At 46.5% G+C, this 27514-nt stretch overlaps 1 protein-coding gene across 1 annotated transcript in view; it reads left to right on the plus strand.

The window, feature by feature from the left end:
• RBM20 (RNA binding motif protein 20) overlaps positions 1-27514 on the plus strand; it is a 197859-nt gene that overhangs the window by 147091 nt on the left and 23254 nt on the right. The window contains exons 4-9 of the mRNA XM_065923305.1: positions 232-323; positions 1105-1202; positions 13528-13671; positions 16937-17068; positions 24804-24883; positions 26841-27489. Coding sequence (XP_065779377.1) covers positions 232-323; positions 1105-1202; positions 13528-13671; positions 16937-17068; positions 24804-24883; positions 26841-27489 — 1195 coding nt within the window. The remainder of the gene's footprint in view (positions 1-231; positions 324-1104; positions 1203-13527; positions 13672-16936; positions 17069-24803; positions 24884-26840; positions 27490-27514) is intronic.

Here is a 27514-nt window from a genome sequence, read left to right on the forward strand (position 1 = left end):
TTCATATATATAAAAACATTTCGCTTCTATATACTTCTGATCTATATTTGGGGTGTTTCTACCTTTGGGCCGTTATGAATAGGGCTGCTGTGAACATTTGTGTACAAGTTTTGGTTTGAACATCTATTTTCTACTATTTGGGGTCTGAGTGTCTTAATGAAATTTCTGGGTCACATGGCAATTCTTTGTTTAACCTGTTGAGTAACCAGTTCCCCGTTCTCACCCCTCCAGCGCTGGTGTGCGGTGTGTCCTCGGTCCGGGAGAGGGAACGCTGTGTGCCTCTCCCAACAGCACAGCTGTTTATAACCCCGCTGGGGCAGAAGGTGAGGAGCGGCCCACGGGTCAGCAGCTTGAAGCAGAAAGCAGTTTCCCAAAGGCTTCTTTCTTTTTCTTTTTAAGATTTTTTTTGTGTGGACCATTTTTGAAGTCTTTATTAAATTTGTTACAATACTGCTTCTGTCTTATGTTTTGGTTTTTTGGCCGAGAGGCATGTGGGATGTTAGCTCCTCGACCAGGAATTGAACTCAACCTTCCTGCATTGGAAGGCAAAGCCTTAATCACTGGATTTCCAGGAAAGTCCCCTCCCAAAGACTTCTTGTGCCTCATCTTTATTAACCAAATGTCCCTGATGTGCCCTCCTCAGACATCTGTAAAGCAAACAGATCCCAAGATGCTAAGAGGCATTGAATTTGCTCTCTGGGCTCTTTGATGTTTTCTACGTGTTTTAGACCTAAAGCTTTGCTGGTTATCAGCACACTCAGAAGTATAATCATGCCAATCACTAATCACTATATAAAAGGGAATTTTCATTTTTCCCTTCCCGCTTTTGTCCTGATAATGACTTTTGCGGGGTGGGGGTTAACCCAGTTATTTATTATTATGCTTGCCTTACCACTTTAAAAAATTTCTTTTGAATGATTTATTTCCAGAAAGAAAAGCTATCTTTAATTATTTTTAAAAAGAACATTTGACCAAAAAGTCATTTTTATTTTTAAATGGGGCGGGGTGGGGGGAATGACTCTTGCACATATCCATAAACAAGGACTTCTGAAGATCAAGGAAATGACTGGGTTTTCACTCAATTTTGTGTAATTTGCCATTTAGATTACGCCTCAAATCTTGGAACGTCATACGCCACCATTCCTGCAAGGTCCTTTACTCAGTCAAGTCCCGCATTCCCTTCAGCTTCCCCAGGGACAAATGTGAGTACAGATGCATTTTCTCCGTTGTCACTTGTCATCATCGAAGCATTTTTACCACCTTCTCTGCCTGGGTGTAGAGGTGCGGAGGAGGCTGGGTGAAGCGGGTACAGATGGCGTTTAGTGAAGGGCAGGAAAGCAGAGGTCAACGTTGTTTAATTCAGCCCAACTGGGGTTGAAACACACAGGTTAAAAATCTGACTTAATTTCTTCAAATTGAAAGCACTCAAAGACTCTCTAGCATTTGGTCCTGGTTTAGAACAAGGTAAGTTTGAGGTCTGTGTGTGTGTGTTTTTTAGCACTTTGACATTTTATTGAAGTGGACCGTTCCCTTTGAGTGGGTAATTCTGAAACTTGAACAGAAAGAGAAAATGTGTTTGAAAAGTAGGGACTCAGCACTCACGGTTATTTTTGGCTCCTTGGGGAAATGGTGACATCTGCATAGCGCTTTTTTTTTTTAGTTGTGTTTGTGTTCCTTCTTCTCTACAATGTGTACTTTGGTCCCCAAAGCTCTAAGGGCTCATCCCTCGTTTTTCCATCGATTGTGACAACTGACTCTCCCCACTTGCTTCTCCCACTCCATGTAGCCTGTCTCCCAGGATCTACCCAGCTCGCTCTCCTCCCCAGGAAACACGTGGAAGGGGTTGAGCCACAGAGCCCCCCGTAAAGCGAACTTGTTGTTGTTCAGTCGCTAGGTCATGTCTGGCTCTTTGTGACTCTGTGAACTATAATAACCAGCCTCCTCTGTCCTTCACTATCTCCCGGAATTTGCTCAAATTCATGTCTATTGAGGCGGTGATGCTATCTAACCACCTCACCCTCTGCGTCTGACCGAACTCTGCTTGAGGGCAAGTGTCTGTGTGGTTTTGCCTGAATCTGTGGATTTTCTTTTTTTTTTTTTTTCTAGTTTGTCATGTGAGTAGCTGCAGGCTCTTTCTTCTCCAGCTCAGGAGAGCCAGTCTCCCCACATGCCATCCTCTCCACGTCTGAGGGCATTGAAGCAAAGCTTGGGAAGAGCAAGCTGAGATGTTTAGGTTTAGACCCTGGGTGCTGAGTGAGGGGGGAGGTGAGGAAGTTCATGATGAGAAGCGAGGCCTGCTTGGACCGCAATTTCTGTTTTTGTGTCTGTTTGTTTGTGTTTCGGGGAGAAGTGCTTCAAGGGGGCGCCCCTGTCTGCAGCCCATGTTTTGGTGAGAGAGAACGTTGTGGTTTCTCTCTGCAGTCTTCAGATGGAAAGCCACGGCTGGTCAGTGGCAGCATTGGGTCAGTTCCAGGAGAGAGTGTGGGTTCAGTGAACCTGTCATTTGTCTTTGAGTCAGACGCCGGATTCCACAACCTCATGTCTGATGCAGGCGCTGGCGGCTCTGGCACGGCTCCCACCCCAGGGCCTGTTTCCCACACTGTGGACCAGGGAGCCAGCTCTCTGCCCACTCTAAGACCCCAGCACTGAGCAGAGGGGTCTGTGACCCAGATGGGGGAGGCAGGACTGAGGGCCAGGTGGGCCAGGGATCTGGACACAGGAAAGAGAGACGATGTCAGGTGAGCCCTCTATAAAGGGGCGGGGGCTGAGTGGGGCAAGGAGAGAAGGGCAGGTCACCTCTGTGTCGGCTTGTGCCTTAGCCACGTCCTCTGGCCCTGACCTGTGAATCACAGGCCCAGAGCCCAAGTTCAAGTCCCAGGTCTGGAGCCTGCTGCTGTGTGGCCTCAGACAAGTCACTTTACTTCTGTGAGACTCCTTTTCCTCAAGTGGGGCAAATACTCCCCTGATGATGACTTTTGAAGTTGGGTTTCCATTTTGGCTTGTGAGCCTTCTGATGCTGCTGCTGATCTTGGAGCATCGTTGTGGCCATTTGAGCACCCTCTTCTGATTTGATGGTCTGAGTGGTAAGGTGGGCGTGAGGCCCAGGGCAGACCAGTGTGCTGCCCTTGTGAAGGTCAAAGGAGACCGTGTCGGTGACAAGGATCAGTGAACCATGCAGCGTGTGAGCAGTAATAATGGCTGGTATTGAGCATGGGACCGTTTACCCTGCTGTGGGGAAACCCGTGCTATGCTCAGACAAACCTGTGCTCTGTCTGCTGGCCGTGTGATTAGGGGCTGGTCTCAGGGTCAGCATTCCTCCTGCACGGCTCTGTCTGGGAATCCCTCTAGTCTCGTCTGCTCCCCCCGAGAAGCTGAGAGGTTCCCACGGGAGGGCTTTACCCAGACCGGGGGCAGGCCCCAGCTATGTGCTGACTCGTGTTCGTTTGTGAGTACAGCTTCCTCTGGACGCCTAGAGACGGGGCGCTCATCTGGCTTGAGCCTGAGAAGCAACACGAGAAACATTTCGCTTTCTCTGCTGTGGCAGCAGAGAGGTGAGGGAGAGCCCAGACGTAGTCAGATGATAATCACCATAGCTGTTATTGTATGGTGCTCAATACTTTCTTAGCATTTTTGTATGCATTAACTCATTTAATCCCCTAGAAAACCCTGCGGGGTGAGAAAACCGAGCAAAGCACAGAGAGACTAAATTCCCTGCCTAAGGTCACCCAGCTGGTAAAAGGCAACCCTGGGGTTTGGACTCAAGGGACCTGGCTCTCGAAGCCTCACTTTTAACCACTAAGCCCTGCTGCTCATCTCTGAGGTCTCTCCATCATGATGATTCTCTCCTTAGTACGTTCTTCCCTGCCCCTCCCCAGCTTTCACTCCACAAGCTGCTTAGCAGCCTCTCAGGCTGTCTTGGGGGTGATGAGGTCTTCTTGGGCCTCAGTCAGCAGCTGCCATGGAGCAAAAGGTGAAGAGGCCGTCAGACCTGGCAGCCAAATTCTTCGGCACCGTGACAGGGTCTCCCAAGATGAACCCAGACGTTTGGAGGCATTTGTACACTCTCAGTGGAGGTGAAGAGGTGTCATCTGACTGATTTTATCGTTGTAAGTTATGAAGTCTCTTTGGTCACATGAGCTTCCCGAGGATTTTTGGAGGACAAGGGCAGAGTTTTCTCCAGCTGGTCCCTGCAGCATCAGTGCCGGTTCATCCTTCTGGTCCTCTTGTTGCCGTTTCTGACAAATGCAATCAAATGTAGGTGTGTTTCTTTAGAAAAACCTGAAATCCAAAAATATTGACTTCTGAAGACAAGCCGAGAAATGAGCTGATGAATCCACTACTGAAAAATACTTTGCAAGGCTTCTTTAAATAGCGTTAGAGTCCATCAGAGGAATTATTGATTCTTTTTTTGTCTGTAGTTGCTGGTCTCCAAAGATAAGCAGTTACACCAAGGGGTGGTTAATCTGTTACCAAAGGGCACTTTTTACAGGCTCCATGAGTGCCAGAGAGCTCCTTTTGCATATACACTTCTATTGTGTTTCCTGCTTACATAATTTATGCTTTTTATGAAAACTCAAGCAGAAAAGAAATATTTAAAGAGGACACTGACATTGCTCCCACTTCCCCCCTTCCTGCCCCCATAGACACCCATGAAGGCTTTCATGCCTTTTCCTCCAGAAGTGTTTTCCAGTTGAGTGCCAGGGCTTTTTCTGCCTGATTCCGCTAACATTTATCTTTTCAGAAACACATTTTGTTGAGTAAAAGCAGAAACCATCAGGACTCGGCCACTGTCATATAACTATTGTTTGTGGAGCAGAGAGCAGTTCTTCCATCTGGAAAGTGTGTATGTTAATTATTCAGTCATGTCCAACTCTTTGCGACAACATGGGCTGTAGCCCCCGCCAGGCTCCTCTGTCCATGGAATTCTCCAGGCAAGAATACTGGAGTAGGTGGCCATTCGCTTCTTTGAGGGATCTTCCTGACCCAGGCAAAGAACCTGGGTCTTGTGAACCGCAGGCAGATTCTTTCCATTTAAGCCACCAGGGAAGCCCTCTTCCTTCTAAACCCCCCTGTTTTTAAGCAGGGAACAGCCACATGGGGTTCCATGGCGTAACGGAGGCTTCAGGGGGTATCTGAGCTGCCGCGAAATCTAAAATGACCATACAACCCGTCTACTGGCTGAATTTGCACTTATCTCAATTCGGTAGAAATGCAAGCCTTTCTGTGTTTATTTCTGGCAGAGATGGGGCACTGAAGTGACAGTTGTGTGCTGTTTGCTGGGGGTGGGTGATTTGTGTCTGTCCTTGGCCCCTCCCCTCCAACTCCAGGATCCCAGGAGAAGGGTGTTCACTTTCACTTAAGCTGCCGCCATTTGAGGGAGCAGAGGCACTTTATCCTTGGCTGCCTGAGTCGTCATAAACAGAGTAATCAGGTTTCTGGAAGGGGCCGTAGGGGCCTTCTCAGCCTGTAAATAGTCTTCTTGTGCCTGCCTGAGATGCACTTTGCCTGCTGACTGTCCCCATAAAGTCGCTTCGCAGTTTTCACAGACACCTTAGAGTTTATTTAGCGCTAGGGCCTCAGATGGGTCTTCCCTGGCCGGGGATGACATGCATTGTTTTTATGGTTTCTTTCTCGCTAGAGCCTTGCTCACCAGAAAACGTGTGTAAATAAAGAAACCGAGGCACAGGGAAATAGAAATGTTGTGAGAAGCCAGAGGTTTAAGTCATAGGTTGCCCCTCAGATTGCTGGCTGTTTCTAGAACACCTGTCTCTCCACCCTGGCCTCTTAGGTCCATGGCTCAGAGCACCTGGTCTCCTGACCCCCCATAGGGCGTGAAGAGTAGTAACTGATGTGGCAAATACCCTTCCCCTCCTCCACCATTCCAGCTCTATCCTTGCTCTTGTCCCCTCGGCAAGGGTCACCTTGGGTGTTTTCGAAGAGAGCAAAGAATGAAGAAACAGAAGATCCGCATGGGTCTTTTTTTTCTTTTCTGTTTACAAATCTGAATTTTTTTATTGCTGCAAAAATAGTAAAATGATGTAAATGTTAAACAGTAACAGAAGGATACAAAATAGAAAATCCAACCCTGTAGCGAAAACTAAAAGTAAATGTCTTCAGCTATCACTGTCTGTCTCTAGCTAGTGTACCTGTGCATATTTACTTACTGTAAGTGTATATTTGGGGGAAAATCCAATCCTGTTGTATTGTCTATAGTGGGACTTTGTTTTTTCACTTAAATTCTCAAGACATATTTTAATCAATTTATAGACATCTTTTCACATCTGAAAATATGTGCTGCAGTCCATGGGGTCAAAAAGAATTGGACGTGACTGAGCAACTGAACTGAACTTTCACATCTGAACATAAAGCACTGTTCTGATGCTCTAACACTATCTATTGTAGACATTTACCATAATTTATCCAGTCTGCAATTGAATGGTTTTTCAGTGAGACTTGAGTTGTAATCACAAATCTACCACCATGTCATTGCCCACAGATTAAGTTTTTTACCTTCTCCCAGCCATCAGTGTCTGTACACGCAGAGGAGTGTGGACCAGATGACCTCTCTCTTTTTTTTAAGTATTTATTTATTTGGCTGCAACAGGTCTTAGTTGAGTATGTGGGATTTTCAATTTTCATTGCAGCATGCAGGATCTTTTGTGTCATGAGGGATCTAGTTCTCTGACCAGGGATGGAACATGGGCCCTCTGGATCAGGAGCTCAGTCTTAGCCACTGGACCACTGGGGAAGTGCCAGGAGCTATTTTGTGGCAGATGCAATGTACTACTCCCTTACTGAAATGGCTCATTCTGACTCCCACGTAGCATTCTTTCCAACCCTAATGCCCCCATCTATAGTTTTCCTGAGGCATGAGATGGTCACTATATTCCGGGCCAAGGCAGTTTTTCCTGGGACATCACACACACCGCTGGGCTTGGAACCTCCCAGTTTTAAAATTCTGTGACGCTGAAGTTTACGGTGATGTTAAAGTTGCTGGGCATGTGAGCCACCCAAGACCCGGAGGCAATCCAGCACCAATAAAAGTAGATTTTCTCTAACTCAAAGCTAATATGCTCTATAAAGTATTCGAAAGTGTCAATAAAGATGTCTGTTTCTACCCTCCAAGTTACACCAAGATCCATAGCTATAAAGCCCGTGCCCATTCACGGTCTGCATGGTATGTTCAAAATCAACCCCCTGAGAAATAAACGTTTGCCCTGTGTCTGTCCTCATGTATGTTTAGCACAAACCCAGCAGAGGCCTACAAACTGTGTGCTAGGTGAAATTAGGTCACACCTAGAAGGGATGAGGCTGTAGCAGAGCAAATGGTTTATAATCAACTCCATACTGTAACTCTTAAAAGCAGATTGAGAGACTTCTCTCACCCTGGGAACCTCTTGCCCAGAGCCATATTTTTATGAGAGCTCTGTGAATTATTGAAACTGGGTCTTTTCTTTGAACTCATCTTCGAAGTCTGTTCCCTCTTGCATCAGAGGGCACTGAAAGGTCTCAGAATCTTCCTACACAAGTCTGCTCTTCTCACATTTCCACGCATCCATAAAAGATCTGCAAGGGACTGGAGAGGTCTTGGACCCAGTCGCATGAACCATTAGAAGCAGTGTCTGGTTTTGCTTTATTTATTTATGGCTGCGTTAGGTCTTCCTTTCTGTGCATGGGCTTTCACTAGTTGCTGTGAGTGGGGGATACTCTATTATAGCTGTGATGCGCGGGGTTCTTGTTGCAGTGGTTTCTCTTGTTGCAGAGCACGGGCTCTAGAGGATGCAGACTTCAGTAGTTGCGGCTCTTGAACTTTAGAGCGCAGGCTCAGTAGTTGCAACACATGGGTTTAGTTGCCCCGAGGCACATGGAATCTTCCCCCACCAGGGATCGAACCCATGTCTCCTGCATTGGCAGGTGGATTCTTAAACACTGGACCACTGGGGAAGTCCAGAAGCAGCGTCTGGGTTTAAATGAGTGGCTCCAGTCGGTGAAAATGTACCCAGGGCCCTGACTGCACATGGGGACATGCCATGTCATGCTAGCTTGTGAGCTGACTGAAGCATCCCCTGGGCTGGTGACGGATGATTGTCCCCCCAGGTTAGTAATGAAGGCTTCAGTTACCACCCAGACACCTTAGCTCTCTTAGAGACTTGACCATGGACCGGAAAGTTTCACAGGCACCTGTCACCTGTGTGCCTCCCAGGAGAGCATTAGTGGGTGGGATGTTAGTGGAGCCCATCAACACCAGGCTCACGATCCTAAATCCAGCTGCTGCTCTGCCCCACAGCACACCTTTTAAAATCTATTTTTGTAATTTCAAATTTTAATTTAATTTAGACTTACAGAAAAGTTGCGAGAACAATATAAGAACCCCCATATACCTTTTACTTAGATTCACTACATTTTTACATTTTGGCTGATTTACTTTATCATGCTTTCTCTGTGCCTCTCTGTCTCTCTGTATCACCTGTCCTTCCATCCATCTGTCCATCCATCTATCCAATGATCTATATGCATGTTTCTCCTGAACTATTGGAGTCACTGTACCTCTTCACCTATAACTACATCAGCATGAATTTCCTAAGAACACAGACGTTGTCTTACATCATCATAGTACAGTTACATTTTCTTCCCTGTCCAGTAGCATCACGTGTGTGCATGATAAGTCGCTTCAGTCATGTTCAACTCTTTGCAATCCAATGGACGGTAGCTTGCCAGGCTCCTCTGTCCATGGCATTTCCCAGGCAAGAACACTAGAGTGGGTTGCCATGCTCTCCTCCAGGAGATCTTCCTGACCCAGGGATCGAACCTGCGTCTGTCACTTACGTCTGTTTCATTTGCAGGTAGATTCTTTACCACTAGCACCACCCGGGAAGCCCAGCACATTCTTGAACTGTCGCAGGAAAGAAAGGAACAAGTATTCATTTATAGAAGCTTGCTGACACCAGGCTTTGCATGAAGACACTTTATATAGTAATACATTGTGGCATTTTTTGTCCTATGGAATCAGTTTTTATTTTCCCTGTTTTATAGAGAAGCAAAATCAGCTTGGAGAAATTCAGTCCCTTGCTTGTGGTCGTCCCTGGAGAGCAGACCCAGGTCTGTCTTGATGCTCCTGCTGCCCTGACCCAGAGGCACACACCTGATGTGTCTGTCCTCAGGGTGATAGCAAGCCCCTGTGTGTGTTTAGTTTATCACAGTGTATGATCTCAACTCCTCTCGTTCATTCAGAAGGCACAGTCATTCAGGGGGGCAGACACATGGGCAAGGTGCTCCCTGCTTGGAGCTCACTTTCAGTTCTGTAAAGAGGAGACCAACACCAACACAGACAGGCTTATCTGAACGATGACTGTCCTTGTGCATGTATGCGTGCTGAAATGGCTGATCACACAGAGTGGAAAGACAGGCATTACATTCATTGGGACAGGGTGGAAAAAATGCAGGTTTCCTGTGTGTGCCCAGCACAGTTGGGGAAACTTATCATTATCCTGGATCTTAGGGTTTAGCTTGGCAAGGCTTCTGAGACGAGTGGAATTTTAGAACGGTGAGCCACATAAGCATGGCTATTTTACATCTGGAAGGGACTTGAGACATATAGACTAACTCCCTCATTCCAGACACTGGGGAACTCAGGCCCCCAAAGGAAAGCCAGTTTGTCCTTGTCATGCCCCTAATCGGTAGCTGAGCTGGGTCTAAAATCCAGTCCTCTGTCTTCCAAGTTCAGGGGTTTTTTTTGTTTTTTTTTTTACTACATCAGAAAGTCGGTTTTTACAGCCCAGACCCTTTTAAATTATTCACTCCTACCTCAAGCAGCCCCTGTCCTGCATTTCATGTTTGGCAAAGTACTATCTATTTGCCAATGTACTTATACTAGTGAGTTTAGTGAGTAATTAACTAGTTACCCATTTTTTATTATAGCAGATATATGAGTCATCCTTTCTCATCAGCCTAGAGATCTAACCAAAGGTTACCTTATTAGTAAAGAAACTCAATGATTTCAACTTGGGTTTTTTTTAAGTGTCAAAAGTAACCATCCTTCTTTAGGGGATGTATGTATAGCTGATTCACTTTGCTGCATAGCAGACACTGACGCAGCAGTATAAAACAACTATACTCCAACACACACACACACACACACACACACACTCACACTCACACTCTCTCTCTCTCTCTCTCTCTTTTCTTGATACATTATTACATTCAACGGCCTTTCAGGACTTGGGCTTCTTAGGGAACCCAGGTTGGGAATAAGCGTACAATAAGCGTATAAGTGCTCCAGGGCTCTCAGGGTCGTCTGTGATCCTGGTGAGTAGACTTTAGAAGTACCACCTGGACCGTATCCTCCCTTCCCCCTACCCTTTCTCCCTCATCATTTAGATCTCCCATGGGACATAAGGCAAATAGTAGCCATGTTTTATATGAACTGTTCAAGGATGGACTAGAGTGATTATACATGTAACTCTATGCCCTTTATGAATCAAATATGATTTTGAACCTAATTAAGTAAAAAAGATATTTTAGATCACTCACAGAATGTAGACTGAACTATCTTAAATCGAATATTTGCAAAACAGTACAACACATAGGAAATGTTTCTAAGGACTTCCCTGGTGGTCCAGTGGTTAAGACTCTGCCTCCCAATGCAGGGGGTACATCCATGAAATGTACTTTTTTTTAATATGTAAATAGGTACTTTATTTTTAATTGTTTTCCAAAATGAACAACTTTTTATTGAGGTGCAGTTGATTTACAGTGTAGTGTTAGTGTCAGGTGTCCAGAAAAGCAATTGTTATATATATATTTATCTATTCTTTTCCAGACTTTTTCATTATAGGTTAAGATATTGAATATAGTTCCCTGTGCCATATAGTAGGTTCTTGATTTTTATCTGTTTTATATATATAGTAGTGTATAACTATTAATCTCAAACTCCTTATTTATCCCTCCACCAGTTTCCCCTTTGGTTGTCATAAATTCGTTCTCTATGTCTGTGAGTCTATTTCTGTTTCGTAAATAAGTTCCTTTGCATCATTTGTGTAGATTCCACATGTAAGTGATGTGATACTTGTCTTTCTCTGACTTACTTCACTTACTGACTTACTATCACTTAGTGTGATAGTCTCTAGGTCCATCCATGTTGCTGCAATAATCGACACCCATTTATTTTGGCACTTTGTAACCTGTCTGCAGCGTGACTTCATCTTGTTCTTAGGTGACCTGCAGCAGTGAAGGTGTTTATTTCTCAGAGGCAGGCTCTGCCCTCAGCAGCAGTTGCTGCACTAACCCTCAGATAAAAGCCTCTTGAGTTGCTCTTTTAATCTGCAGGAGATGATCAGGGAGGCGCTGGCCTTTGTGCCCAGTCACTAGGCAACAGGACAGGCAAGGAGCTGGAGGGGCCCAGAACCTCCCTGCGTGTCTGCCCCGTGGTCTGAGCAAACATGAGCCCGGCCAACCACAGCAGAGTCACGTGGACAGAAACGTGCCCAGCTAAGAGAAGCCAGCAGAGCACCCAGCCTCAGTCCTCTTGTTGATGAACTCAGAGGATTGGCAACTTTGCCCAGCCCAAGAACTCAGCTGGGTCGGCATCTTGGTTTGGCCTCCTCACCCTACTGAGAGTCAAAGATCCAGACTCTTAGCTCTCCTCCCATCATCCCTGGAGAAGGACACAGTTCTTCTGAGCCAGGCTCACACTCAAAGCCTCCCAGCTTATGGAGAGCTCTGTTTGCACCTTAGGGAGGCGCACACATGCTCTGGCAGCTGCCCAGGCCACGCATGGAAGACTGTCCCCCTTTGGGAAATGCTTGACCTCTGGACACTGCAGACAGGGAGGTCTGAAAGAGGCACATGGGTTTCTCCAATTCAGGGCTGAACCATCCAAGGAAATTCTTGACTGACTCTAATTGTCCTAAGCCCAGATGAGAAAAATGAAGACTTTTCATGGTAGAATTACCCAAGTATTAGTCCCTGTTAGGGATGAGACCTCAGACTTGCCCACTGTATTCCCATAGCTGAGTAGGACCTACATCAAATGTAATTAGATGTTGAAGTTCATTTATCACACAAGATGGTGATTATACAAATATGGGCTATGCTATTAGTATGGGTTTGGAAAATTGCATCCTTCTCTTCCACTTTGGGTTGGCTTATGGCTACTAATTCTTGAACCTCCTGGAGACTCCAGGCTGATTAAGGTTTGCACAGACCAAACAGACACACTTCCTCCCTCCAAGAGCTATGATTAGGCCCAGGTCTTTGTTTCTGAACAAAGACCTTAGAGGCGCCTTTGGGACTGTTGGATAGAGGGTGGCGTCAGGGTGTTGGACCATAACGTTTGTCTAAAGCAGCTCCTGTTGAATATGTTGGGCTGGTGGGCTAGCTTTTGTTTGAAGAAAGGATTTCAGGCTAACGAAGTTTTGAAAGCCACTGTCCTAAACCAAAGATTGTTCCTATGAATGTCTCTGTATTAGGTTCACTAATCCTTTCTATGTTCTTTTTTCTTTATTGGGTTTTTAAAAAACTATAAGTCAAATAATACAAGATATATAAGAAATAGGTTAAACATCTCTCCCCTACTCTCTTCCAGTTCTGCTCTTTGAAGATAACCAGTACTGACAGGTTGATATGTACCCTCCCATGTGTCTCTGTCTGTGCTGATATCCTTTAAAATGTTTTCATTGTGAAAAATTTCAAACATACAAAACAGTAGAGACAAGTGTAATTAACCCATATGTACTGATCCCCTAGTTCCAGTAACTGTCAAGATTCTACAACACTTGCTTCATCTTTTTCTCATACATTTTTGGGTTTTTATTTTGTTTTAGCAGAATAGCGTTATACTGCATCTTTATTTGGCAACTGTTTTTACTTAATCTGTCTTAAAATTTTTGTCCTGATCAGCTCATCTACCACTTCCTCTTCATGTCTGCATAGTTTTCCATCATATGTGTGAACCATCACTCAGTCATTATCCTATTCTTGGACATTCAGGCTGTTTCCAAAAGTTTTGGCAATAAGTTGTAAATTTATTTTAATAAGCTAACTATAATAAAAGTCCTTGTATGTATTTACATATTGGCGAATTTATTTCTGTAGGTAAGATTTCCAAAAGTGGGATGGCAGGATCCTGGGCTATGTATTGAGTTGGCCAAGAAGTTTCCATAACATCTTATGGAAAAACTGAAAGGAGAACTCTATATATTTTAAGTTTTATCCAATGTTGCTGAAGCATATTCTCAAAAGATTGTCTATATATAACTTCCCACAAGCAATGTATAGATATGCCCATTTCCCAGTCTCTTTATCAAGGCTGGATGGGATTGCTCGTTAAAAATGTTATGAATCTTCTGAGATGGTATAAAATCAATGTTTTATATGTGTCTGCGAATGGATTCTTTTTCTGCATTCACTTTGTAAGCTTTAGTCTTGCGATCATTATTTGGGGGGAAGATAACCATTAGGAGCATCTGGAATGGAGGGCAGGAAGGAAATGTCTTTTGAAGACCAACCACAGGTCTTTGTTCCTGTTAGTTTGCTCAGCGGAAAACGGGTGCCGGCCGCGTGGTCCACATCTGCAACCTGCCAGAGGGAAGCTGCACAGAGAATGATGTGATTAACCTGGGGCTGCCCTTCGGGAAGGTCACTAATTACATCCTCATGAAGTCGACTAATCAGGTAAGTCTGGGCACGTTCACACTGGCAGGTACCGGTTAAACCACACACTGGGGGAGGGGAACTATTTTTTTTTTTTTAAAAGAAACTGTTTGTAACATAAAGGGGTAATACACAGCTGGCCTCCTGCTGGTGCAGCACCGAGATTTTCGTCATCGGTGGTGGTGTTTTGTTTCCTCTGGTTTCACCTTACCCTTCTTGTGATGGGCCCAGGCCTTTGCGAGTTACCTGGAGGTGAGGATGTGTTTTGGAATGAAGTGTTCCTTAACAAAGAAAAGCCAGCTGGTTCCTAAAACAGAAATCCATGGACTTGAGTCTTTTCACTGTATTACTACCCCCCTGAGCTAATGCTAGTCTTTCTCACCTTCTACGTTTCTCATCTCTAATGGCACATGGATTTTGAGCCAGCCAACAACTGAGCGGGAAGAGGTATTTTCACTGACCCTTGGTGTTGACATCCAAGGCTGTTGACTCTCATAGCAGGAGAGTAGGTGGGAATTAATGGATGCATGGTGAATCTAAGGAACTAAGAACCCTCAACCCATGTGGATTGAGTCTTTGAGGATTATGTTTGTCTTCATTTCTAAAGTCAGGAGAGGAATTTATACAGGGACTGGTCAGAAGTAAGAACATTTAGTCTTTTATTTTTAATGACTATTTTAACTTTAGGAATTAGAGGAACAGGCATAGGAGAAATTCTTTTCTTAATTAAGGCATGAACTTTGGAAAATCAAAGCCACCTTGGATCATCAGGGGTCTTCCTCCGTCAACCTGGGCTTAGACTACTCGTGTAGTCTCTTCATTCCTCCTTCTCAGAATTCTACTTTGGGCAAATTTCCAAAATTCAGCTTGCAACATGAATGCAGTGAGATTCACTGGGTTCATTTTATTTCCCTGTGACAGGTGAAAGCTAGAGGTGCTAAAATGTTGGCGTGAAGAATGAGGCACTTAGAGTCAGACAGATAGAGCTTATATTGTGGAATCTAAAATATACAGCAAACTAGTGAGTATAACATAAAAGAAGCAGACCCATAAATATAGAGAAACAACTAGTGGTTACTAAGGGGGTGGGGGTGGGGGAATATAGTGGACCAGTGGGAGATACAAACTATTGGGTGTAACATAGGCTCGGGGTGTATTATATGACACAGAAAATGCAGCCAATATTGTGTCATAACTGTAAATGGAAAGTAACCTTTAAAAATTGTATAAAAATAAAACATTTTAAAAAAGAGACACTTAGAAAGCTGAGTGGTGGATTTTGAAATAAAACTGTAAAGAACCCTGACTTTTTGGTCTCCAACCCTTCTGCCATGTACTGCGACAGCACAGAGAAAGGCATGACTGAAATTTAAAAGCAAATGTGAGGGAAGTGGGGCGGGGGATGAGCTTGTTTAGCCCACGCAGTTCAAGGAAGTGGGAGGTGAGGGCTCGCAGTGAGGGCTCTCTGGTCACAGACCATGTTTCCTTCTCAACATTGATGTTGAGAAGTTGCACTGATCAGTCCATGGTCACTTCACCAGTTCGTTGCATCGTGAGTATGGTATCAATACAAACCCATCGAATCTAAGATACAATAACAGTGACCAGTCTGTCACTGCAGCTCCTGGGGCAAACTGACAAGTCAGTCAAAACAATCTATGCAGGGAGTTTCACTGGTGGCCTAGTCATTAGGATTCTGGCTTTCACTGGTATGGCCCAGGTTCAATCTCTGATCAGAGATCTGAAATCCTGCAAGCCGCTCAGTGTGGCCAAAAAATATGTCTATGTAGAAACTCCCTGTAGCATCAATTGAGTGGAAAAGCCCATTTCTTTGTAAAGGTTTATATTAGAACAGTTAAAGAGGAGAAATACTGTGGAAACATAACTGTTTCCTCTCTCTCCAGCTCACAAAGACATGGCCTTCCTTCAAGCCTCTGAAACCTCCGTGGTTTTTTAGAGTATTTCTTTGCTAAGAAATTGAGAGCTCAGATACCCAGGACTTGTGTCTGTCTCCTGCCATTGGCACCACTGACTAGCAAGTTTTGCAGGGATCAGCCCAAGGTCACTTGTGCAACAGACTCAGTCCCTCCTCTCAGGAATCTGTGGATTAATGGACCCTCCCAGTCCAAGGGGCTCCTGTGGCATGCTGTAGCCACAGATGGACGTATGTAATTAAGAATAATGTTTGGTAACCATGGAGATCAGGAGGGGGGGGCCATCTTATAATAAGCTCTTTTGCTAAAGTTAATAAATAGGTCTCTTTGAACAGATGGGATCAAAGAAAGTTCTTTTCCTTGTATTGAATTTTTTTCCTTTTTATTGAGGTATAAAACACATACCCTAAAATGCACTAATCTTAAGTGTGTGAGTGCTTAGTCACTCAATCATGTTTGACTCTTTGTGACCCCATGGACTGTAGCCTGCTAGGCTCCTTTGTCCATGGGATTCTCCAGGCAAGAATACTGGAGTGGGTGGCCATTCCTTTCTCCAGGGGATCTTCCTGACCCAGGGATTGTACCTGGGTCGCTTGCATTGCAGGCAGATTCTTTACCCTCTGAGCCACTGGAGAGGCCCCAGTCTTAAGTGTAGAGCTCCATTCATTTTTCACATGTGTGTACTCAGTTGCTCAGTTGTGTCCAGCCCTTGGCAATCTGTTAGACTGTAACCCACCAGGCTCTTCTGTCCATGTCCTCTGTCTATTTTTTCAGGCAAGACTACTGGAATGGGTTGCCATTTCCTTCTCCAGTGGATCTTCCTGACCCAGGGATCAAACCCACATCTCCTGTGTCTCCCATACTGCAGGCAGATTCTTTACCGCTGAGCCATTGGAGAAGCCCTTTTACATGTGTCGGTGGTGGTTTAGTCATTAAGCTGTGTCTGACTCTTGCGACCCCATGGATTGTAGCCTGTCAGGCTCCTCTGTCTATGGGATTCTCCAGGCATAACACTGGAATGAGTTGCCATGTCCTCCTCCAGGGGATCTTCTCAACCCAGGGATTAAACCCAGGTCTCCTGCATTGAAGGCAGATTCTTTACCGTCTGAGCCACCAGGGATTACTGTGCAAGTACAGATAGAGAACATTTCCAGAACCCCAGAAGGTGTCCTCGTTTCCCTTCCTAATCAATATCCACCCCCAACCCCGAGGGAAACTCAACTCTAACTTTTACTACCATCAATTTGTTCTGCCTGTTCTTGAACTTTATATACATGGAGTCACACCTTTATGGAATTTCCTTTAAGACCATTCAAGTGAAGTCCAATGTCTGTTCCTCCTTTCTTTCCTAGGCCTTTTTAGAGATGGCTTACACAGAGGCTGCCCAGGCCATGGTCCAGTATTACCAAGAAAAATCTGCCATGATCAATGGTGAGAAATTGCTCATTCGGATGTCCAAGAGATACAAGGAATTGCAGCTGAAGGTAAAGCACCCTCTCCATCATTCAGTTGTTACACAAACATCAGCTGAGTGTCTCCTTGTCAGCCACTTGCCTGAGTGCTGGTGGGAAGAAGACAAAGGAAAAGATCCAAAAAGTATCCACTGCCTTCGAGGATATCACATGGGAAGGCAAACCCATTCTAACATGGCAAGAAACGTGCTCATTGAGGTAAGGGCAGGGTGCAAAGGGGTGCTTGAGACAGGATGGCTACCTACCTGGGACCCAAGAACGATTTTAAGGGAAGTCTTAAAAGATAAAGCAAGAGGGAAAGGTGGTTGCTTTTTCAGAGGTTAGAGTTCCAGGCATAAACCTCTGGATGTAACTTCCTTCTCTACTCAGACAGCTATTCAGTTACTTTTTCTTCCTCTATCATCTCTTGATCTTTTATTCACCCCTTCTTGCTAATACTTTGTCTTGTCCAACTTTTTAATTTTTTGCCCCTCTGGGGAAGAGTGTGATGGTTTATCATGGCTTTATTTTTTATTTTCCATATTAATTGAGGCTGAACAATTTTGCATATGTTTGTTATTCCACCTAGATCTTCTTCTCTGGTGGGAAAGTTCTAAGTCCTTTGCCCATGCGTTTGTTTTAGATTGTATCTTCCTGTTGGTTTGCAGGAGTTTTCTTGACTGGAGCACTGAGTCCATTTGGATTTGTTGTAATTAATGCCATATTTGTGGTTAAATCTAGCTTTTTATTTTATACTTTCTACTGTCCTATTTAATAGGGATTTTCTGGTTCACTTCAGCTCATTCCACATTTACTGAGGGTCCATTTTGCTCAAGACCTGCAGCCCTTAATCAGCCTTCAAGGCTCAAGTCAGAACACAAAGGCTTAGCAGCTGTTTCTTGCTAGGACTAGCATTCTGACAAGTCTACATATGTAGATTGGTAATACGTCGACCAGTTGCCAAAGTCCTGATTCTGCTTTGCTTGCATTATTGCTTCTGAAGTTCCTTTGCCAACAATTCAGCTTTAGGCAGAACCTGGCATTTTTTTCCCAGCTCCTGAAAGCCTGTTGTTTTTCTCAGACAAGTAAAAGGTCCTGCCTCATTCTGTACCCAAAGTTCTTGTTCTCCCTGATTCTACCCTGGGGGCTAGAATTGAATTTCTGCACTGAATTCCCAGGGGAGCTTTGGTCTCCAAATGAGATGTTGTCACAAGGCTCAAGTTAGGATTAACTGCAGTACTCTACTTCTTAAAGTACCAAGGCACCGAGGTCCCTTATCAAGGGAGGTCTTTTGTGGTGGTACAAAAACTATGGGTTAAATGGGTCAGATGATCAAAGTTTGCATTCAGCTAATGTTCACTGAGTGTTCATTGTTAGTGGGAACTGGGCCATGAATATGGTGGCAACAAGTCTGCAGAGGAACTCACAGGCTGGTGGGAGGAAGAGCACATAAGCATAGAACCATCAACAACCATGTGACCTATACCAGATTGGAGGGTGGTAACACCAGCCTGGCCTCTACCTCCTGCTTTGATGACCTGGGACAAATTGCTTCACCTCTGTGAACCTCAGTTTCTAGATCAGTAACAGACTATACCTTGTGTTCTTTTGTTTTAAGCATCTTTTTTTTTTTTTATACGTGATCTCTTTGAGTCTCAGAGTCACCCTCCCCTGTGATGTGTGTAGGGTGGATAATAACAGTAATTAAAATAGTACGACAATAATAATGAGAATATGTACCTTTAATTGAGTCCCGGGTCAAGTAATGTGCCAGGCACTTTAAGACATTATCTACTGATCCTGACATCAGTCCTGTTGGACGGGTATTATTATCAGTTCTACAGACAAGGAAACTAAGCCTCATAGAAGTTTAGTAACTGGCCCAAGATCATAGTTAGTGGAAGAGTCATGATTGTATCTTAGGACTGTTTTGGTTTTGCACTCTTTGTGCATCTCCATATTGTGTTTTTATGATCTCCGTTGTCCATGTGAAAAAAAAAGAGAAATCAGATAATTTGCTTACAGTCATCCAGTCATTAAGCAATGGAGATAGTATTCTCACAGCTTCTCAAACTTCAACGTGCGTACACATGACTTGTGGATCTTGTTGAAATTTCTGATTCAGTAGGCCTGGGTCAGGGCTGTTATTCTGCATTTCTCACGAGCTCCCAGGAGATGTCAATGTTTCTGGTCCTTGTAGCACACTCTAAGTGGCCAGAACACATTGATCCTGACCTTTAGCGAGGATTTTGTGCTCCCCAAGTAGTCACACTGCCTCTACGTGAAGGCATCTTAGAGCTTGTTTCAATTACATAGTAACGGGTGTATTATGGTCCCCATGTTGACATGAATCGGCGTGGACTTTCTCTGCAAGTGACAGAAATTTATCTCCATTAAAGCATACTGGCTAATGTAAATAAAAGAATGTATTGGCTCATGGAACCGAAAAAAACAAGAGTAGCCCTGGGTTGCAGGCATGGCTGGATTCAGGACCCAAGTGCTATTATTAGGTCTCAGTTTCTGTCCACTCTGCTCTCTGTTGTTCCCTTGGCCTTGTTGGGGTCTCCCTGGGATGGCCCCTGACAGCCCCTGGCTCTCTCCTCTAGGTGGCGTGATGGCTTCAGTGACTCCAGCATCTTTGGCTCCTCGGCCTCCCATTTTCCTTTACCAAGAGAAAGCCAGAGTTTTTCCTAGTGATACCAGGGAAGTCCTTCTGATACATGCGCTTCCCTGAGCCAGCACCTGTAGCTGTGCTGTGATTGGTCAGACCATGTCACCTGCTGCATCCTGGGAGCAGGCTGGAGATGAGGGGGTGGTTCCTGGGGAGGCAGACAGCAAAGCACTGTGTCCATATGTGTCTCTGGGCCAAAGGGCCACCACGTGGGGTCCCGCCAGGGCTTGCAGAGGTAGGGGAGATTTTGATCGGTCTTTCTCCTGTTATTTTACCTTTTGCTCACCAGACAAAGTAGAGGAGGAAGAAGGAGAGATTTTTTTTTAAGGGATTTCTCCTTTCCTCAAATATTTCCTCATGCCGGTAATCTTGTCTCACTCTTTGTGGCTGAGATTCTATCCTCAGGGCATTTGGGACAGTAACTTTCACACAATAGGTGTCCTACAAACATGTGAAATGAGTGAGAAAATCTGAAAGAATGATAAAAAGTGAGTGTTTTCCTTCCTGCAGACCTGCATGAGAAGACTGATTATTCTGTAGACTTCTCCAGAATCATAGCATCTCACATGCAGAAGGGAACCTGCAATAGTTTAAAGCTGTGTGTTCCAGTCACTCCCATCAGAGAACTGTCAGGGAAGTGTTCAAGTCCTCTTGCCCAGGGACTCTCATCAGGTAGATTGGGGTGGAACTGAGGCTCCAGGTGGTTTGGGAGCAGTGGGCCTGTTTTCAGAGCCATTGGTCTTGCCAGCCTTCTACCCACAGAGACGGTCTTTGGCCCTGGGAAGCAGTCTTGTGAGTGATCCATGATCTCTTGGTTAAGGAGAATAAATCAGTAAATGATGACTGAGGGTCTTTTCCATGTAAGATGTGGTGCCAAGAGCTACAGTGAACATGAGAAAGGTCCTCACTTGGGGTAAAGTTTGCTATCTCACTGGGCGGAGAAGTTAATCTCATGATTTAAACCTGAGTGCATCCGTTCCAAGTTCCTAGAAGATCAGTGGCAAAAGGCAGTATGACTTGGTGGTGTCAAGAAGGGAGAGATTCCTGAGTAGAGCCTTGAAGGATGAGGCAGCTAAACAGAGAGGGGGCTTCCAGGCAGGAGGTGGGTGAGAAGAGATGGAGAGCCTGGAAAGCACAGTGATACAGAAATAATCAGGGATGCTGTGACAGTACATGGCTCTGACAAGTTCAGGGCTCATCTGCAAGGTGTCAGCATCTTCCTAAGGCTCTTGAGACAAATGAAACAGCCAAGGAGGGGTCAGGAGGCACAAAACTCTCTAGCAGCTTCTTTTATGCTGGCCCAGCATTCCATGGCCTTTATCAGGACAGCGCTCTCTGCCCCGAGGCTCTCAGTGGATGCCAGGTGGGCCTCATTATCTCACCTTTATAGGTGGAGAAGGTGAGTCTCCCACAGGCAACAAGCCATGACCCCAGGTGACCCTGCCAGCTGGCAGCAGGGCTGGGCTGCTCTTCCTGGGTGGAGATTCTTCATCCATGGAGACTTCCTGTGAGATCACACTTCCCTGGGACTGTATGGGGCTTGGAATCTCACTCTTGCCTTAAAGCAGCAAGATGTGTTGACAGAGAGCATTGTAAGTGGTCCCCTGGGGGCTGGTCGACAGTGGAAATGGATTCACCGTCGGGGTGTGTGTGTTAATATACCATCCTGTCCACTTCTGTGTGTGTTTGAAGTATTCTACAATAAAGAGGTATATCCAAACATCATCACACACCTACTCCATCCTCTTCTTTTTCCACTCCTCTGCAGTGATAATGGCTTTCTTTTACCTGCTTCCTTTATACCTTTAACCACAAGATAATGAGGCCAGGCCTGAAGAGGAAGGTTGAGAGAGGCTTTTCTTAAAGTTGTGAAAAGTTGATTCTGTTATTTGAAAGCTTTTGGCCACTTCTGACTCCTTCTCAGATGGCAGTTGGCAGGGTGTTTGGGCCAGAGAGTGCCAACAGTTTGGAATTATCACTTAAAATAGAGGAACTGACCTCCGGTCCTCGGAGCAGGGAGTCATGGTGCCTGTGACCACCATCTCCAGCATATAGTGTTTGCAGATTGTTGTGGCCTTTCTCTGCAACCCATCCCTCCATCTTTCCAGCCAGTCATTGTGGCATGAAACTCATCATTCGATGAGGGGCCCAGTGCTGCTGCTGGTCAACAAGCCCATTCCCTGCTTCACCCAGCCATGCCACCTGAATAAAAGCAAATTCAGGGGGCACTGGGCTGACAGTGACCTCACGAAGCTGTTCTGTGGTTGAGAAAATAAGGGCAAGGAAATATTTAAGCCCTGAAGAGGCTCTTCTAGCCCCCAGAGAACTCTAGAAGCACCTCTCTGACCCCAGGGATTGCACTGGGCCATTGAGGATGTTTTTTCTGTGGTGCCTGACTGGCCAGCTCTGCCCCCTCATCAGCAAGGCATCCAGAAAGAAGAGGGCCCGAGGGGCTGTTGTCTGTAATGATGGAGGTCAGTAGGGTCCGAGAGCTCCTAGAACACCTCTGGCTGTGACACTGGCCTGACCTGCTCCTCCCTGCGGGTCTCAAGCCCACCCTGCTGCTGCCCTGAACCAGGCCCCTCCTCTCACCCCAGGCTTTTCTGGGTCCGGACTAGAAGGACACTCACGAGAACCTGAGGTTCCAGAGGGCAGAAGTAGGGTGTTGGGGGCCCTGGGGACTCTTTTTGCTACAGAAAGTCCCTGATCCAGCCCCCTCAGTGAACTTGGATGTTTTGAAAAGTTGCCATGGTACATTTCACCCGCTGTGGGGGCACATTCATTAACCTTGGGCTGTTCCAGCTTGGCAGGGTGAGGACAGATTTGGGCCTGCCTGGTGCCAGCAGATCTTGTCCCACATCCCTGCTCTTGGTCTTGATGGCTCTCACGGGTTTTCCCAGGCTGGCCCACATGGAGGCAGTGATGCTGTGGGTCTCCTAAGGACCAGCCATCCCAGGCTGGCCTCTCCTAGGATGATGCAGGAGGCAACTTTCACTTTGTGGTCCAAGAAGGGGCAGGCAGGAAGAACACTCAGTGGGTTCAGATCAACCTTCTCGTTCTACCAACAACTCAGGCAGGAGGACAGGTGGTCTGCAGTGGGGTGGAAGGAGGCACCTGGCAGGAGCCTTCTTCTTCATGCAGGCCCACAGCCCCAGCACCTTCCCTTGCTTCGCCTTGGGTTGCTGCTTCTGGTCCAGTCTAAGCAGTTAGGGTGCAAGTTGGCTGTGCAGGGCCTGGGTGATCTAGTTGCTCATAGGTGACACTTAGTAGGCTTATAGAGGGTCTACCTTTATAGCTACGGTCAGATGAAAGGGATCATTTGCCAAAACTGCAAGGCCTGCTCTCAGGTGGGTATCCTGACCTGTGCTAGCTCCTGAATGTTTTATTGAATAGGGATGGTCTGGCTCTTGACCTCCCCCTCCTCCTTCATAACCACAGTGGTAGCGATCACTGACTTCTCTTCTCTTCTCTTGTGATTCAAGTTGACAAGTGATCCTTCCCTGGCTTGAACATTTTACATCCCTTCCCTAAGTCCTAGCTCTGATGTCTCCTCTGAAACCACAGGAGGCTCCTCTTGATACTCTCCTCCCTCTATTATTCCTCAGCACAACCCTTAGTGGCAGCAGTAACAGATCAGTGGCTGTGCACCCAGCTCGTCATGGAGCTCACTTCGTATCTTTGACCCTAGGTCTCACATCTATAAGATGAGGTGTTTGGTGATACCTGACATCCATACAGGCTCTAAGATTTCATGATCCTTTGTTAACTCTTGGGTTGGCCAAAAAGTTCATTTGGGCTTAAACACACTTTTTGGCCAACCCAATATATAGGGGGGAAAAATAAGGATATAAAGAACAGTTAATTATGTTTCCTAAGAAAATTATTTGTCAAAAATTGACATTATAGACTGAGGGCTTTTAAGTCTTTTTTAAACATCAGTATTATAGGGACAGCAGAGGATGAGATGGTTAGATAGCATCTGCGATTCAGTGGACGTGAATTTGAGCAAACTCCAGGAGATAGTGGAGGACAGAGGAGGCTGGTGTGATGCAGTCCACAGGGTCGCAAAGAGTTGGACATGACTTAGCAACTGAACAACAACAACAATTTTGGGGATATAAATCACAAAGCATAAATTTACCCTGCTCCATCCATTTTAATTGAATGGACAAATTCTGTGTAATCTTTTGCAAAATGCTTCCATCCTTCTGTGCTGATGAATTTCATTTTTGACCATTTATTTTTATTGCTTTCTTACTGTTTGTCCACTCTGGCTTTAGGAGAGGGCTTTGGTTGGGATCTGGGGGCTGGGGTTGGTCCTCTCCTGGCATAGGCACCATACGGTGACTTCTGGAAGCGTGGAGCCTTGGGTGCTTGTATCCTCAGCTGTGAAACCTGGCTCACAGCCTGCACTGCCCACCTTGCAGATTTCCATTTAGCACTAAATGACCCACTAAAAGAACCACGCTGTAGTCAGGAGCTGCTGGAAGCATGGGGGTGTAGAAAGGACCTTGGAGTTAAAATGCCGGTTGCCAAGTCCTAACCATCTCTGTAAATGTGTTCCTTAACCCAACACAACTCCAGGGGTCCCCCTAGAACACAGCGTGGCTGGTGACTGGAGCTGTGCCAGGCAGAACTCTGCCTCCATGTCTCTGGGTCTCAGTTTCCTCAGATGTAAAATGTGGGGGCTGCATTCCCTGATCTTCAAGTCTCTTTCTAAGTTGTAACGCCTCTTCCCCTCCCTTCCTCCCTCCCTCCCTCTTTCCTTTTGTTCCTTTCACACATTGGATATTTTCTTTTATTTTGGAGAGAGGTGGGAGGTGGGTAGTGACAAATGCTGCTTTTCCCCCTCACCTGCATAGTGAGCCTCAGACCTGGTCCTTCCCAGCTTAATGGATGCCATGTGCCCCGGACCACTCAGCCCCAACTGTTCAGCATTATGCTCACACTGCTCATCCTCTGGATTAAACTTTCTCCCCCTAAGAAGCCTCTTTTCCCTCTTTGGTGGATGGGGCAATGAACCCAAGCCCTAGCTGCTTCCCTCTGGTGTTTGCAAGGCCTTCTCAGGTCTGACAGTGACCCTCTGACTTTGCCTAGAAACCTGGGAAGACCGTGGCTGCCATCATCCAGGACATCCATTCCCAGAGGGAGAGGGACATGTTCCGGGAAGCAGAAAGGTGAGGCCCGGCCTTGGTCTCAGGGCAGATTCTGGGTCATTGGAACACCCTCCCCTTTCTTAGGGACACTTGAGTCAATCTGTGCCCTGCCCTTGCCTCATTCTGCCCATCAGCTTTTTCTGGGCATTACATTTCTTTGTGTCCGATCCAGTGCTCAGGTTAAACCTCAGAAAAATTCAAGATGCTCAGCTTCCTCTCAGCGGCTCCTTCTTTGTTGTAAAGGCATATAGGAGAGGGTCTGCTGATAGATGACTCTTAGGGGCAAGGGTACACTCTGCTAAAACGGCCTGGAAGTGTGTGCGGTGTATGTGTGTTGTGTGGTTGTGTTGTGTATGTGGTATGTTGTATGTGTGTATGTTTATGTGCAGTGTGTGTATTTTGTTTGTGCTATATGGTTGTATTGTGTGTGTTGTGTTGTATGTGTGTTTGATGTGTGTAGAGTGTTGTGTGTGGTGTCTGGTGTGTGTTTGTGTGCAGTGTGGGTGTATGTGTATTGTACGTGTGGTATATCTATGGGGTCTGTGTGTGTGTGTGTGTGCGTGATATGTGTGGTGTGGGTGTATGTGGGCTGTGAGTGTGGTATGTGTATGTGTATGTCTTCTGTTTAGAGACAACCCCTGGTTTTTCTTGAGCTGAAGGTAGGTGCAGAAATGTCTGTGACTTGACCGGTCATTCACTCAACATTGAGTGCATTCAGTTTTCCAACTCATTTCTCCCGACTGAAGTTGTGACTGCCAGGCTGAGGCTGCAAGTTTACCACTGTCACCACCCTGCAGAGTGAAGTCCCTGCGGAGGCCACTGTGCAGAACAGCGGGAGCAGCAGCTGGTATATATGCCTTTATAAGGCATATATACCATATATGTACCATATATGCCTGCTCATATATGCCTTTACAACAAAGGAGCAGCTGAGAGGAAGCTGAGCATCTGTGGTTTTTACCCAGAGCTGCCGCAGGTGGCGCTCTAACCTTGACGCAGAGGGCCCAGCCCAGGCTGTATCCCCAGAGAAAGTCAAAGCTGGTCCCAGGGAGCCACCATCTCTTGTCCCCTGGTCAGTGAGGACTGCGTGGTTTTCCTGTATTTGGAAACCAAATGGAAGCTCCCCATCCTTTTAGAATATTGGGCGGATGGCTCAACTGACCTTTTTAATAACAACTGTGTGTGTGTGTGTGTGTGTGTGTGTATCTTTGTTTGCAGCTGTTCAGGGTTGGGATTTTTGTTTGTTTCAAATATCGTGGCTGTTTGAGTTTTTTTAGGACACGTGTGAAGCCACAGCATGCCCCTGCAGTTCTGTGGTAGAGTCCCGAGGGCAGGTGACCAGGAAGTCTTGCTCTGAACCTTAGATAGGCTCGGGTCCTTTTCTGGATTTCTGTTTCATCATCTGATACATGAGCAGGTCAGAGCTCTAAGGCCTCTTCCAACCCCGAATGCCTTTCTAGAAAAATGGAGGCCAAGAGGCGGCCTTTACTTCGGTGGAGGCCAGGTGTAGGGGTGACTTCAGTCTCCTAGTCAAGAGGTCGGCTGACTGAACCCCAGGTTAGGCAGTCTCTCCCACCAGACTGGACCAGAGCCACCTTGCCCGACCCCAAACTCCACCCCGCTCCCCGGGACAGTCTCCTGCTCCCTGAGGGTAGCTCATTTCCAAGAGGAGATGTGGCTGAGCCAAACCAGCCCAATTATTCATCCCCATTCCCAGGAGCATTATGAGGAAAGAAGCAGAGGGCAGCCAGCATTGCGCCCAGGGAAAATCCCTCCCTAAGCGCGGAGGGAGGCGGAGCTTGCTCCTGGACCACTCTGGGCGCTCTGCACAGTGGTGGTAAGAGCGCGTGGCCGGGTGGGATCACGTGCACCGTGGCTCTATTGCAGAGATGGGGTGTATCTGGCCGGGGTGGGGGGTCCTGCGGGTACCACAGACTCTAAAGCAGCTCCTTTGCCTCCACCCCCACCCCCCCGCCAGGTACGGCCCAGAAAGGCCGCGATCTCGAAGTCCAGTGAGCCGGTCGCTGTCCCCGAGGTCCCACACTCCGAGCTTCACCTCCTGCAGCTCTTCTCACAGTCCCCCGGGCCCCTCCCGGGCTGACTGGGGCAACGGCCGGGACTCGTGGGAGCACTCTCCCTACGCCAGGAGGGAGGAAGAGCGAGGCCCAGCGCCATGGAGGGAGAACGGGGAGGACAAGAGGGACAGGACGGACACGTGGACACATGATCGCAAGCACTACCCCCGGCAACTAGACAAAGCCGAGTTAGACGAGCGACTGGAAGCGGGGAGGGGCTACAGAGAAAAGCACCCGAGGTCTGGGTCCCCCAACCCGCTCCACTCCACGTCGGGCTACAAAAGCCGTGAAGACGGCTACCACCGGAAAGAGTCCAAGGGCAAATCGGACAAGTACCTGAAGCCCCAGCAGGACGCCCCGGGGAGGTCCAGGAGGAAAGATGAGGCCAGGTTGCGAGAAGGCAGGCACCCCCACGCCGACGACTCGGGCAGGGAAGACGGGCTGGAGCCCAAGGGCACCAAGTCCAAACAGAGTGAGAAGAACAGAGCCAAGAGACCTGATCGAGACCAAGAAGGAGCTGATGACAGAAAAGAAAGGATGGTAGAGAATGAGGTAAGGATGGAATCCCTTTCCCCCA

Source organism: Muntiacus reevesi, chromosome 2, assembly GCF_963930625.1.
Source record: "Muntiacus reevesi chromosome 2, mMunRee1.1, whole genome shotgun sequence".
Taxonomy (NCBI): domain Eukaryota; kingdom Metazoa; phylum Chordata; class Mammalia; order Artiodactyla; family Cervidae; genus Muntiacus; species Muntiacus reevesi.